The 13,991-nt window shown below is 39.4% G+C and overlaps 2 protein-coding genes across 2 annotated transcripts; both read right to left on the reverse strand.

Annotated features, from left to right (window-relative positions):
- Positions 1-3,612: 3,612 nt before the first annotated feature.
- LOC125395895 (olfactory receptor 52D1-like) lies at positions 3,613-4,587 on the reverse strand. The gene has a single exon (XM_048427635.2). It carries the CDS (start codon positions 4,585-4,587, stop codon positions 3,613-3,615), a length of 975 nt encoding a protein of 324 aa, XP_048283592.1.
- Positions 4,588-10,353: 5,766 nt separating this feature from the next.
- On the reverse strand, positions 10,354-11,307 carry LOC125395936 (olfactory receptor 52D1-like). Its single transcript, XM_048427692.2, has one exon. It carries the CDS (start codon positions 11,305-11,307, stop codon positions 10,354-10,356), a length of 954 nt encoding a protein of 317 aa, XP_048283649.1.
- Positions 11,308-13,991: the final 2,684 nt, after the last annotated feature.

Below are 13,991 nucleotides of genomic sequence, written 5' to 3' on the forward strand. Positions count from 1 at the left end.
AGAAGAGCGTCTCTGCTGAAGCAAATAATTCCAGTCAGACTGAATCAGACTGAATTAAAAATGCCCATGTTTAATAGATTACCTTACTCCTGGGTAGTCCCGGGAAAACATGGAGAGGGAAAAGACCAGGCAAAACACGGAGGCCATGTGTTCATTCTTTGGGGGGCAGTTTAAATAGCCTGTGGGAGTGGTCCTAACCTTCTCTGGGGAGGGGTCACCGTTTGGCAGGCTTTCTCAGAGATGGAGTTTGGACTGAGGCAACTCCCAGGGGAGGGAGCTTATGCCTGGAGATGGGCTGAAGCCCCAGGCAAACGGTGACTGCGCAAGTCTCTAGAGCAGTGGTTCTCAAGCTGTGGGTTGCGGCCCCGCTTGCAAACCTCTTTCTCCAAAAGTATTTACATTATGATTCATAACAGTAGTAAAATGACAGTTATGATTAGAAACAACGTAATTTTATGACTGGGGTCACCACAACACGAGGAACTGTACTAAAAGGTTGCATCATTAGGAAGGTTGAGAATCACTGCTCTATAGCTTTGAAATAACTAAACAGATACATCTGTACTGGTGTGGACTAGTCTCAAAGAGACATAACCAAATAAACAACACAAACTTCAATATATTCCCAGAATATATTGAATATATTGGGAAGTCCTGCCTACAGAGCTTTGCAGCTGGCTTGACGTCAGAGTTTATTGGAGTATTACATCAGCACCTGGCTTTGATCTGCCTTGTGTGCAAGTTACCCTTTGTGTTCACTATCTTCTGTTTGAAGTATATAGCTCTTTTCTGAGTATTTCGTTTGTAAGACCTAGCTGTGGGAGGACTCAGAAAACTGAGATGTGATAGTCAATTGCTTTGCCATTTGTCTCCTTGGGGAGCTTCAGATAAGAGGTTTTGGTATGCGGAAATTGACTTGCTAAGGTGTAAATTGCATAACAATAAGAAGCCTTTTAGAAGCAATAGTCAGTCAGTTCACCAGAAGCTGATTCCCCTGTAAAGGCTAAAAGTCATCCTAGAGTGACTCTGTTTCTTCCACTGGACACAACAATTCCCATTTGTGTAAACCGTAAATAGTAATTCTGTCCTGTGCAAAGATGATATTGACTTCATGTAAATCCTCTTTCAAAGAAGACATTTAAGGTGACTATCTCATATCAAGAGCATGCTTTTCTTTTCTTTTTTCTTCCCCTCACCCCCGCCCTTGATACAGGGTTTTTCTGTAACTTTGTAGACCAGGCTGGCTTTGAACTCACAGAGATCTGTCTGCCTCTGCCTCCCGGGTGCAGCGAATTCAAAGGTGCTTGAGTAAGTCAGCATGGGATTGCTGGGAAGCTAAACTCTTTTCAGACAGTTCTGCTGCATTGTAACTGAGAGCAACCGTGCCCAATTAATACCCAAATCTTCTATATGTTGGTGAAGATTTTAAATGAGTAGTGCTTTGCTCCTCATTCTTTGTAAACTATTTACTTCATTTAATTTTAAAATATTCACTGTATATCTTCTAAATGAGGTGTCTCCATCAAATCCTTCCCTCAGAACCCAGGGAACTCCATGGAAGAGGAAGCAAAAGGAATAAGGGAGAGAGACAGAGATGGAGAACACCAGGACAATGAAGCTCACATAAACCCCAGAGACTGAAGCAGTGCACACAGGGCCTATACAGGTCTTCACTGTCCCCTGCATATAGACTGGAGTTTTCAGTTTAGTATTTTTGTGGCACTCCTGAATGTGTAAGTGAGTGACTCTCTGATTCTCGTGCCTTCTGTGGGGCTCTTTTATTTTTCTGTTGACTTTTATTTTTTGATATGATAGTTTTTGTTTTATCATATTATATTCTATTTGTTAAAAAATGATGAATATGGCTCCTGCCTTTAAGAGAGAAAAGAAAAATCATACATTAACATTTTAAAATTCTTGGTCTATCAAATCAGTGAAAATTTCTTTCAATCACAAAAAAACATTTTTGATTTACATACTGTCTCATTCATATATTTTTCACAGAACTAGTATATATGTGTGTATATGTATATACAGGTAGAAGGACGCTTTTATATTATATTAAATATTCTGGCACATCTGACTGCTTTATCAAATATACATATTTCTTTAGCAACAATGTAATGTGGAACAATAATAATGACAACATTTTTTATTACCCATTGCATGAAAATTAAGACTCAGAAAGATGTAATGCTTGAGAACTATGCTACCTGTGGAAGCTCTTTCTATATTGCTTTGTACATTTTTTTCCTGGATAACACCTTCTAAAGCAGCCCGGATAAGCTAGAGAGTTGGTTCCAGATTTTCTTAACAAAGATAAGGGATTTTTGCGCTAAAAATTAGAAACTTTTTTTTAAATCTGTGGGCCAGAATTTCAGTATGTACCACGTTAGCCCCAGCATTGGGAAGAGAGGGGCAGGTGGATCTGAGTTTGAGGCTACCCTGGTCTACACAGCAAGTTTCACACCAGTCACGTATGTACTGAGACATAAAGCAAAAACGATGGTTATGCATGAGTTCATAATGATTCCCACTGTAAAGCTCACTTTCACAGCTTCGGCTCTTAAGACATTCTCAGAGTTGTCCCTTCACAAGAGAGTCTTCTCAGAGCTGCAAAGATGACTCAACAGCTAAGAGCACTGGCTGCCCTTCTAGAGGACCTGGGTTTGATTCCCAGCACAAACAGGGCAGTTCACAACTGTCTGTAACTCAAGTTCCAGGGTTTCTGACACCCTCACACACAGACATACAGGCAAGATACCAATTCACTTGAAATAAAAATAAGTTATTTTAAAAAAAAACAACAACAGTTCTTTAAAAAAGAGAGAAGGTCTTCTCACATGTTGAATTCAGTTGTGAGAAACAGAAGCATTGACTCAGAGGCTCTTGTTAGAAAGAAATTAATTAAATCCAATATCAACCTTTTCATTTTAACAAGAGTTTCCCAGTGTTTTCCTTCTCTACTGAAGTTTCTCTAGAAATATGAGCTCGTATCTAGTATATAGACCACAGGCTCAAAAGGAAGCAGTTTAATCCTATCATCCAAGTGCTAGATCAAGTCTGGGATAATAAAACAATGACTACAAATTCATCTTTAAACTTCCTAGACCCTTTTCACTTCTCTTGAACACCTTTTCTATCTCCCAACCTCCTCTCTACCACACAAATACACACACAAAACCTTGCAGCCAGCCTGACTGTACTTGCCTTAGGAAAGTATTATTATATATTATATTATATTTAATATTCTATTTGACTACCAATCGAGAATGAACCACTTAGAGTTTGTTCAGTGATACCCTGTACTAAAATATTCCATGAGCTCTCACATGGATTCAGTGTATTGTGGTCTCCAAAGTGCTTTTACATACGTTATCATAAGCAGTTTGCTCAACACTGTTAGATATTAACAGATATCATATTTTATTCCCTAAGGGATAATTGCATTGCCTTTGAGTTACTAAAACCGAGAAATCCTCCCCTGTCTTAGCTTCTCTATCCAACGATAAATACCCTTGCTGCTAACCTGACACTTTAATGTATTTCTACAGTTAGTCAGTTTCTCAATACACGTGCCATTGCTTCAAAGTTCTCACAATTGCTAGATTATCAAACAACTTTGTGACTGTGAGAAAAAATTACAGGTTCCTTCATCCTAAATAAATATTTCGTGACTTTGTCCCGGAATTCCTTGGTCTTCACACCGTAAATAATAGGATTGAGCATTGGAGGTACAAGGAAGTAGAGGTTGCCAAGAATGGTGTGGACATGAGGTGGAATGCCTCTTCCAAAGCGGTGAGTCAGGAAGGAGAAAAGGGAGGGGGTGTAGGAGACAAGCATGACACAGATATGTGTGGTGCAGGTGTTGACTGCTTTGTGGTGTGCCTCCTTGGAAGAGAGATGCATGATAGCTCGTATGATTAGCACGTAAGATGAAGCAATAGCTGAGATGTCTACCCCAACCACCAACAAGGCCACAACCAGACCATATATCCTGTTGACTGTGGTATCCACACATACCAACTTCACCACAGCCATGTGCTCACAGTAAGTGGTGGGAATGACTCGATTGGCACGAAAGGGCATACGCTGGAGGAGGATGGGCATGGGGAGAATAAAGAGAATTGCTCGTACCAAGCTCACTAGGCCAATGAGTCCAATGCGACTATTGGAAAGGATGGTGGAATAACGCAAGGGCTTGCAGATAGCCACATAACGGTCAAAGGCCATGGTCATCAGGACAGATGACTGCATGGCTGAGATGGAGTGGATGAAGAACAGCTGGACCAAGCAGCCTTCATAGCTTATCTCACTCTGTCCAAACCAGAATATGCAAAGAACCTTAGGAATGGTGGTTGTAGACATCCCCAAGTCTGTGAGAGCCAATAGGAAGAGAAGCAGGAACATGGGCTTGTGCAGGGAGCGCTCGGTGGAGATGGTGAGAAGAATGGTACAGTTCCCCATCACAGTGATGAAGTACATGGAGGAGAAGGGGATGGATATCCATCTGTGCTTGTCTTCCATCCCAGGGATGCCTTGGAGAATGAAGAAAGAAGGGTGGCCAGTGCTGTTACAAGGCGTCATGGTGGCACCCTGGTGAAGTACCTGAAGAGAACAACGAAAAGCTCCCTGGGTTCAATCTTTCAAAAAACAAAAATCAGATGCTTGCAAAGGAAAAAAAGTGGAATATTAAAATCCACAAAACAATCTGAAATGATAATAGTATATGTTATGTAACATGGTACTATACTGCTATACTGTGGAGTATACCATGAAGTATATATGGAGTGCAGTAATCTGAAATGATAATAGTATATGTTATGTAACACGGTACTATACTGTGGAGTACAAAAATCAATGCAGATTTAATATGACAGCATCAATGCCTGAGAATATATGCTGTGAGAAACGCTTTTAATAAGGAAAAACAATTGATTCATTGTTAAAATATTAAATGTTTGTGAGTATATGATGAAATTGATACATCATCACTAAGATTCATAGCTAAAAAGCATGTCAGAAAATGAACAAAAATGCAAAAAAGAATAGACATTACTTCCAGGAAAATCAGAAAAATGCAGCAAGAAAAAATATAGTTTAAGAATATTTCAAAACTCATAGAAAATTCTACATCTGAAAAGTAAAGAATGTCCATTTTTAGGAAACATGGGAGGTTTTGTGTGTGAGAGAGAATTTGGCAAGGGTAATGAATGTGGAAGCAGGCCCTGGGTGACCGGGCAGTGACGCTCAGTAAACTTGCTGTGTAGTGCATTGTGAGTATCAAACCAACTCTCGGGAACATTCTCTTACCTGAATGTGAGGCCGTGAGAACCTGGGAAGCTGGTCTCAGCCGTCTCAAGCAAATATTCCGAGGTGCATGTGTGCATGTGTGTGGAAGTAGATTTTAAGCAGCATCCACACTCATCGCCCTGCATCTCTCCACTCTCTTCTTGGGCACACAAAAGCTGTGACATGCCTCTTTAAGTCACCTAAGCAGAGGCCCCCAAGGTCTCCAGAATTAGCTCCTTGACAACCCCGCCCTGCAACACAGAACCACAAGGCACCATAACTGTTATGGGTAAAATTGACCTGGAGATTGACTGAACTCCCAGAAGACAAAGCTGGTTGATCTTAGGAATTCTGGAAATGCTCGGTCTTGATTGAAGACAGGGAGATCAAAGTCAACAATGAGTCAATGAGTGACAAGTGAAAGAAACCATGAGTGTGTTTGTGTCTGAACATTGTTAGCTTCAAGGAAAAAAATCTGAACTCTTGCCACAACAAAGATAGATTTGGTGGAGACTATACTAAATAAAATAAGATGGGGAAAAACTATTTAATGATCTTACTTATATGTAGAATCAGGGGGAAAACATACAGAACTCAGACAGAAAATAAATGATACTTCCTGTGAAGCCAGGTGCAGGGAGGAAGTGGAGGAAGTTTCCAACAGAGCAGATAGGGAGGGTGAGAACGGCAAAGCTCCAGCTACAGTAAGAGCTGCCGCTGATACAGTGCACTGTGTTCAAGACTTCTGCTGAAGAAGTAGATTATAGCTTCTTGTGACCCTGGAAAGGAGCAATGAGTAATTAAGATGATAGAATTGCTTCATTTGTTCCTTACACTATTTGACAAAATCAAAATCACAAAGTCAGGAAAACTCAACAAAAGCTGTACTCGGTCAAACTCTGATGAAGCCCTGCTTGCAGACAGATCCAGTAGAAAGACAACAATAAAAATGATTGTCAGGGACATTGAAGCAAGGGCACAGAAAGGGACTAGAATCGAGTCCCCGTGACATCCTTCAATAGAGCAGTACAGACAGCCTTGACGGTGAACGTGCACTCTCATCATGTACTATAGCAGCTATAGTTTCCTTAGCAGGAAGTCGTGGTTTTAAGAAAATCCAGAAATCCTGATTTCTGCCATGAATCTCCTGTGTGTTACAGGTGATCCTGACAAGTGACAGTGGCAGGTAGGTGTCAATTGCTGGTAGCAACCAAATGAATCCTTTCTCCTAGCTTTACTTTCCCACATTTACATCCAGAGGTCCATCATACCCCTGAAGGCAGCTTAAACAGAAAATCCAGTGCCATAGGCCAGAAGACTCTAGTCTCTTCAGAAAAAAAAAAAACAAAAACAAAAACTAACCTCGTTCTCTGCATAATCACAATAGAATAGAAATTAAAGCCTAATTCCTCCTCACATTTTGTCATAATTCCAAGCATTTGTGAAATGTTTGGCACATAATGAGCATATGATAAGCATCTGATAAATCAATAAAATATAAGTTCATTTAGAAATAAACTAACAGTATATCCCAGTTTGTGAGTTCTTATTCATTTTAGATATCTAAACATTTAAAATAGAACTAGTATAAAGGCTGTTTCTTCTTAAATGAGTTTATAAAACTCAGTGTAAAGCCAGAAAATGTCCATGTGTGTCAAAGCACAGCTTCCATGCTACTTTCTTCTCGCTGTCTGACTCTTCTCATCTGTTCCAGGGTTTGAGTCCCAGGAAGGGCTCTTCAGCATGGATCTGATTTGTCCATCCTTTTGCTTGTACCCCCTCCACACACTGTAAGGAACAGCAAGACTGTGCCTCCCTCTCATCCACCATTTCCCCCCTTTCCCTGCCACATCAGAAGTTCACATACAGGACAGCAGTTGCATGTTTTTCTCGTAATAATTCCTCCCTTACTCAAGCATATTCTTTTTGGGTAGACAGCTGAGCCTCAGTATCGTGTCTTACGATCCGCAACAAAGGCTTACTAAGGGCTGCTACACCCTGTCTATGACCTGTCCTACATGAGTTATTTTTAAGGACTGCAATAAATTATTTTGTTCATCAGATATTTCCAACATTTTTCTCATACATACAAGGTGGACCTCTTTCATCCAAAATACAAGCTACCCTATGTGATTATGATATGAATGGAGACAGCTACCAATGGACTCTCTGCCCAAGGTTGCTTCACCCTCAGACAGCTCAGCTTAGAATGCCACCCACACAGTACCACTACAGCGTAGAATGCCACCTATACAATGCCACTACAGCAAGGAGATTCACCTTCCCATGCCATATGGGGGATGGTTATCACCTAGGATTGTCCCAGTGTACTCTTTACTCCAAATAGAGGAATCTTCATTGAATTCTCATTATTCACAACGTGACCCACCCACACTCCTCAACTCATTTTTTGGTTCTGTCAGACCCTGTGGCACCAATGTGTTGCATGACATTTCCTGGGGTGACAGGAACAAACATCTTACCTATTCATGTCATAGAACACCAGAGGGAGATCAAAGAAAAAACTGTACCCAACTCTAATGTAGTGAACCAAATAGTTTACTGGAATTATTACAGAGGTCTGTGCCTAGTGACCTGAGATGTTTTCTGATCTACACACACACACACACACACACACACACACACACACACACACACACACCATAATGTGTGCCCATGTGTCATACATCCAAAAAAATAACAAAATTAATATAAACATTTAGGGACCAGTGAGGTGACTCAGAAGGTAAAGGTGTTTGCCACCACTCGTGATCTGAGCTGGATCCCTGCAAACCCCAGGGTAGGAGAGAAATAGTCCTGGAAGTTGTCCTCTGACTTCCATACACAAGCCATGGCTCACATGGATCCACAAGCATACTTATATACTTATACACACATTAAAAAGACAGATGAATGAGATAAGTTAAACTAAAGATGCACATTCCCTACAAAATATTATGTTTATTATAAAAGCTATTAAAATTTATTGGGGTTACAAATTCAATGTAATATACAAGCTGTTTTAGTAATGAATTGTTATAATTGGTCCTATCAATATTAGGCTGACTTTACAATTTGCTGATTATGTTCTTATGTTACTATTTTTCTAACTACATACTTTTATTTCTATAAGTGCATGTTAAAATAATGTTAGAAACCCAAGTAAGTGAAGAAAGCAATTTAGTAGTTAAAAAATATAGACCTTTAAATTTTTTCTTGATTTTAGCCATACTGAATCATTGTATCAAAACTCCTGCTCTTTAAAAAACATAAATTTTTCATAAACAAATTTTTGTGGCTTTGTGTTTGTAACACATGATTTACAACTCTTTTTTGACCTAAAACACTACATTTTATTCATATCTAATATTTTGTTTATTCTTGGTTTTACGAAGGCACTGGTTCCAAAATAATTAAAACCATTAAGATGTCTTTTATACTTAAACTTTAGGATCTCTACTTAATGACTGCATGTCATAAAGATTTGTTTGTCTGTTTAAAAAGGGCAACAAATGGGCTGATTATGATCAAAATATATTACATGTGTCTATGAACTTCTAAAAAATTAATTTTAAAGTCATATATTTTTAAAATGATAGTAGAAATAATTAGGCATTCTATTCTCCAAATTCAAGTAATGCTATCATAAGAGTTTTGTTCTTTCTACAGTATAGGAGAAATATATTTTTATGAGTGTTTGCTTTTTGAATTTTAATGAAGCATTTGTTTTCACTGTTACTGTGAATCAGACTCAGAAGCTAGTCATCAAATACATCACCAGATAAATAAGAAGCCTCAATGATTTAATAAAGGTTTCAGTGTCTCTAAACATTTTTGCTATCAAAATAATCACTCACTGATAGTTCTTAAAACTTAATTTCATCTTAGACATAAATTGGATGGTCTTTTTTGTACTATTTTGATAATGCTGTTAGATTTGATAAACTGATCCATGTTATTTAAAATTATCTCCAACAGGTAAGCTCTACCTCCTTTCACCAAATGCCTGTTTACCTTCTACTAAATAATCTTAAAAAGGAGTATTGACTATGATAGAAACCAAGAAACAAAAGGATTGCTCTTAATCCCTACTGGAGATTATTTCTTAAGTGCAGATGACTATCAGCCTCATTCTGCGAAGTTCATTCCTGCACCAGTGTTAAAGGAACTGACTGTTCTCCGTGGGGACCTGGGTTTGATTCCCAGCTCCCATGTGGCACAGCTCACAACCACTTTTATTTCAGCACTCCAAAGAAATACATAGGAAGGCCATCTGCTTGAGGATTCTTGCCACCCTGACTGGATGCCACTAGCAGGAATGTGCTTTTGGAAATGTAGAATAGTACATGGTGTCTTTATTTCTTCCTTAGACTCCTTCTTTAGCCTTTCTCTTCTATAAGCACTTGTGAACAACTTTCTTAAGAGAATGCGCAGCAGCCTAGACTCCCTTTTGCAGCTGCCTACTAATCAGTAGCTGACAACTTTATTTTACAGGTTTCCCTTATTGTTTTACTCAAGGAGTGCATCATAGCCCTGAGAAATCGCCTTTGTAACCTTTTTTTCCTGCTTAGCATTTGTTGTTGAATGTGTATACAGGGTGTGTGAACAGAGAGAATGGAAGCAGAGAACAAGAGCTGGAAATAATGAAAGCATAGCCCTCAGATGGCACGTGTATGTTTTTCTCTGTAGATAGGAAATTCTTCCTCACGGCTTTAAAGGCATTCTGACCGCAATGCTGGTGCAGTTCTGGGAGCTGATCTCACAGGCTACAATACCCTACTTTCCTTCTATTTCTAACACACGAGCTTCTGTGTAGAGACACAGTTAATCTCCATGGCTCTTTTTTCAAGTGTTCTACATTTCCTCCTGGCCTAGTCCTTTTCTTTTCAAAACCTGAAGATCCATCTGTAGCCTACACCTGACTTTATAGGTATGAAAGGGTTGCTCTGAGATCTTCAAAATCTCAAATATTACACGATACTGACTTACTAAGTAAGATTAACAGGAGCAGCAACCTCAAGCCCAGAACTCTTGTGTCCCTTGTTCATGTTGAGATTATTGTTACCTCCTCTTTACACAAAAGTCAAACATTCTCCTTCGGATTTGTTTGGTATTGATGCCATAGACTAAGGGGTTAAGAACAGGAGGCACAAGGAGATAAAGATTTGCAAGTATGATGTGTACCTGAGGAGGCACATGGTGGCCAAAGCGATGAGTGAAAAATGAAAAGAATGCAGGGATATAGAAGACAAGAATTACACAAATGTGGGCTCCACAAGTGCTGAATGCTCGGAACTGGGCATCCTTTGAGGGCAGTCGCAGCACTGCCTGCAGGATCAGGATGTAGGAAGTGGCGATGAGGACCACATCCATGCCAGTGACTGAAAGTGCTACCGTAAGACCATACACGGTGTTAGGCTTAATACTGGCACAGGCCAGCTTGGCTATGCCCATGTGCTCACAGTAGGTGTGAGGGATGATGTGATGTCCGCAGAAAGGTAAGCGTTCAACGAGAATGATAAAGGGGAAGACAAAGAGAAGGCCACGCATCACACATGCTAGCCCAATCTTCCCTATCACAACGGCATTGAGTATGGATGTATAGTGAAGTGGTCGGCAGATGGCTACATAGCGGTCAAAAGCCATGGCCAGCAGAACAGCAGACTCTGTGGCAAAGACTGCATGGACAAAAAACATCTGCGTGAGGCAGCCATGATAGGAAATGACATGGGATCTGAACCAGAAAATTGCTAGCATTTTAGGTAATGTTGTTGAACATAGGACAAGGTCAGTAATAGAAAGCAGGCATAAGAAGAGGTACATTGGCTCGTGGAGAGCCCTGTCAGTTATAATGATGTAGAGGATGGTTCCATTTCCAACCAGAGCAAGGATGTACATGGAGCAGAAGGGAATGGCAATCCACACATGCTGGTCCTGCATCCCAGGGATTCCAAGCAAAACAAATGTAGAAGGGTGGAAGGCAGTGCCATTGGGAACAGAGGCAGAGAGCATCATGATACAGGGAACAGACCTTCTTCCTAAAAGCATTAGAAAATGAACGGATGTTATCCTAAATGCCATCTGTGCCTACTAAATGCCTTTCAACTTCTTGTCCTTCATTTTCACCAATTCTGCTCAAATTCATGCCTTCCCTGCATCTAGTATATATTATTATAATGCTTTAAGTAACAATGTTTATATCATTTCTATGATCTCCATCTTCTAATAAGACTTCTACATCATGTCCCAAATTCTAACATGAATACAGTCAATGTTGATGTAAACTTAACCTTTCTTAGTGTGTCCATGTTGTGCAGGGTACTTTGTATTCCATTTCTCTAGTTTGCTTTCTGCCATCTTGTATTGTTTTCTGGGCCCTGACTCACTGGCATGGATTACATTCCTTGCTTTCTTACTGGAGGAAGGATTTGACCACAGGAAATAGCAGCCCTCTGCTGGAGAGGAAAGAGATGAAGGGTAGGCATTTATTTCTCCTGCTATCTTGAAGAAGTGTTGTTAATGCTTTTGGCTTCCTTAGCTGAACTGACACACTAGCTTACTCTGCTGACCATATCATCTTCCTTTTATTTCTTCAATCCAAAGATTGTCATAGTTCCTGCTGTTGCTACCCATGGAATGCCACTTTGTAAATAGTTTCTCAATTGCATTCTTCTAAGTAGAATCTCAATGTATTGTTTAAATAGAATATTTGATATCTTGTCTTTCAAGAAGCTAACACAAGGCATGCAAGGCTCTTCTTATGCTCGCTTCTGCCTTTCTCCCTAACATATTTCACCATACATTTTAGCACATACTTCATATTTCCATCATATCGAGTGATATGAAATACATGAGAGCTGTGAAACATCAAACCCATGCCTTTCATGTGGCGTTCATTCTACACAAAGGCTGTTTTCACTTGTCACCTAACACTGTTGTCAATCAGATAGCATCAGCTCACACATAGTGATACACACACACATGTACAAATTTTTAATTGCTTAATACTTATGTATATATCCCCCCACTTCATCACACTGTAAGGTTTCAAAGTCTTAATTTTTCTTCATGTCCGGCATGAGTGCCTTACTGACACTAGATCAATAAATTCTTAATAAACAATGAGAAAATACTTGAGTTCAGCAGTACATTTTCTAATAGACTTGGAAAAATGACTATTGTTGAAAAATGGTAAATGCTCCCTGGGAACGCTTTTTAAGAACAACATAAGACATTCCTTTCTCAGATGTGTGGTTTCTACCCTGTTCTCTTCACTGTATATATCTATATTTCAGGAATGGCTCTTTATCACCTCTTCTTGAATATACTATAGCATGGATAAGATTAATTAACTTTTAAGATTAATAATACATAATTTAATTGAATTGAATCTGTCTAATACATGTTTGTTTATAGATATGGCATATGAATGAGTTTGCTTATAGACTATCTCTAGATTGTCCAGACTTAGTGCAGAGCCACTCGGTCCTGACAGATGGGTGCTGTGGGAGAGCTGTCAGGTAACAAACAGAAACAGAATTGTGACTGGCCTATTATGCAGAGACACCTGGTCTTCAAAACGAAACGAAACAGACTTGTGTGGGGAGTATGCCATACGAAAGTCATGTCAGTTTGAGAAAGCCTGCCTCAGATATTTCAGTGCTTGATACTACGTTCAGCTTGTTGCTGCAGTAAGGAGACACACTAAAGCAGCAAGAAGTGCCAGTCTAAGAAGAGAATGCTGCTTTGGTGTGGACTGTGAAGACATGTCATAGCGAGTTTCTATGCACAGAAGGCTTCCTGGAAGAAATGATAGCTATTCTTCAAATCCAAACCTTCAAATTCTTTAAACATCTTTCAGGCAGCTTGGCTTTAGCAGCTCTTGTTCTGTAGTCCAGGCTGAAAACTAGAACCTAGATCTAGACGGCATGGGTGAAATTATGTCTCTGATACAGTTACTTGCTAATGGTACTAACTTTTTAAAAATTGACAACTAACCTTAGTAAAATACAGATAAAAGTGCTTCATGCATATATTAATAGTTCAGAAGGCATGTGAAATCCATAATGTAGCCTAAATAACCTGGTGCACATTAATTAAAATGTTCACTATTACTTCTTATGATTTGGAAGTCTGATTCCTTGGCTTATGTACTTAGTTCTAAAATGAGATAACTTCTTTTGCAAAGCTCAAGTTGAAAGGTGTATATCCTCTCTTGAGTTGTGCCTTTGGGTGTCAGGACCTATGATTTCATCATTCCTCAAATCAAGATCTCAATTCGAACATATTCAAGGCTAGTCCTCATTTAACTGGGCTACGTAACTGACCACAGTTTATGAGATGAGAAAGCTCCCCAACAAGTTTCCAGTGTTTCTGAGTTCCTCTCAGCTTTTTTTTTTGGGGGGGGGGGTCAAAGAATGATTGCAGCATTTGAGGTCTTTCGTACATGAGGAGCAAACATGTTTTGTGCACTATGAAGAGCGGAGTAAGGTTGCAAGAACAAGTACACTATTTAGTAAAGGAAAATTTCTATTGGTAGGTTTAATCAGCAGTTTTCACAAGAAAATGTTGCAGCAAGGATATTATTTGCTTGTCACAACTTCAAAATTCATACACTTGAAATTCCAGGGCTATCTACATCAGGTAAGTTAAATTTAAAAGGTGTCATCTGTGTTTAAATACTGCATAGATAAGTTGGA

Source organism: Myodes glareolus, chromosome 7 (genome assembly GCF_982192425.1).
Source record: "Myodes glareolus chromosome 7, mMyoGla1.1, whole genome shotgun sequence".
Taxonomy (NCBI): Eukaryota; Metazoa; Chordata; class Mammalia; order Rodentia; family Cricetidae; genus Myodes; species Myodes glareolus.

Bases quoted from the DNA above. Each gene is read 5' to 3' on its own strand.
- LOC125395895 (XM_048427635.2), bottom strand. From the start codon at position 4,587: ATGACGCCTTGTAACAGCACTGGCCACCCTTCTTTCTTCATTCTCCAA.
- LOC125395936 (XM_048427692.2), bottom strand. From the start codon at position 11,307: ATGATGCTCTCTGCCTCTGTTCCCAATGGCACTGCCTTCCACCCTTCT.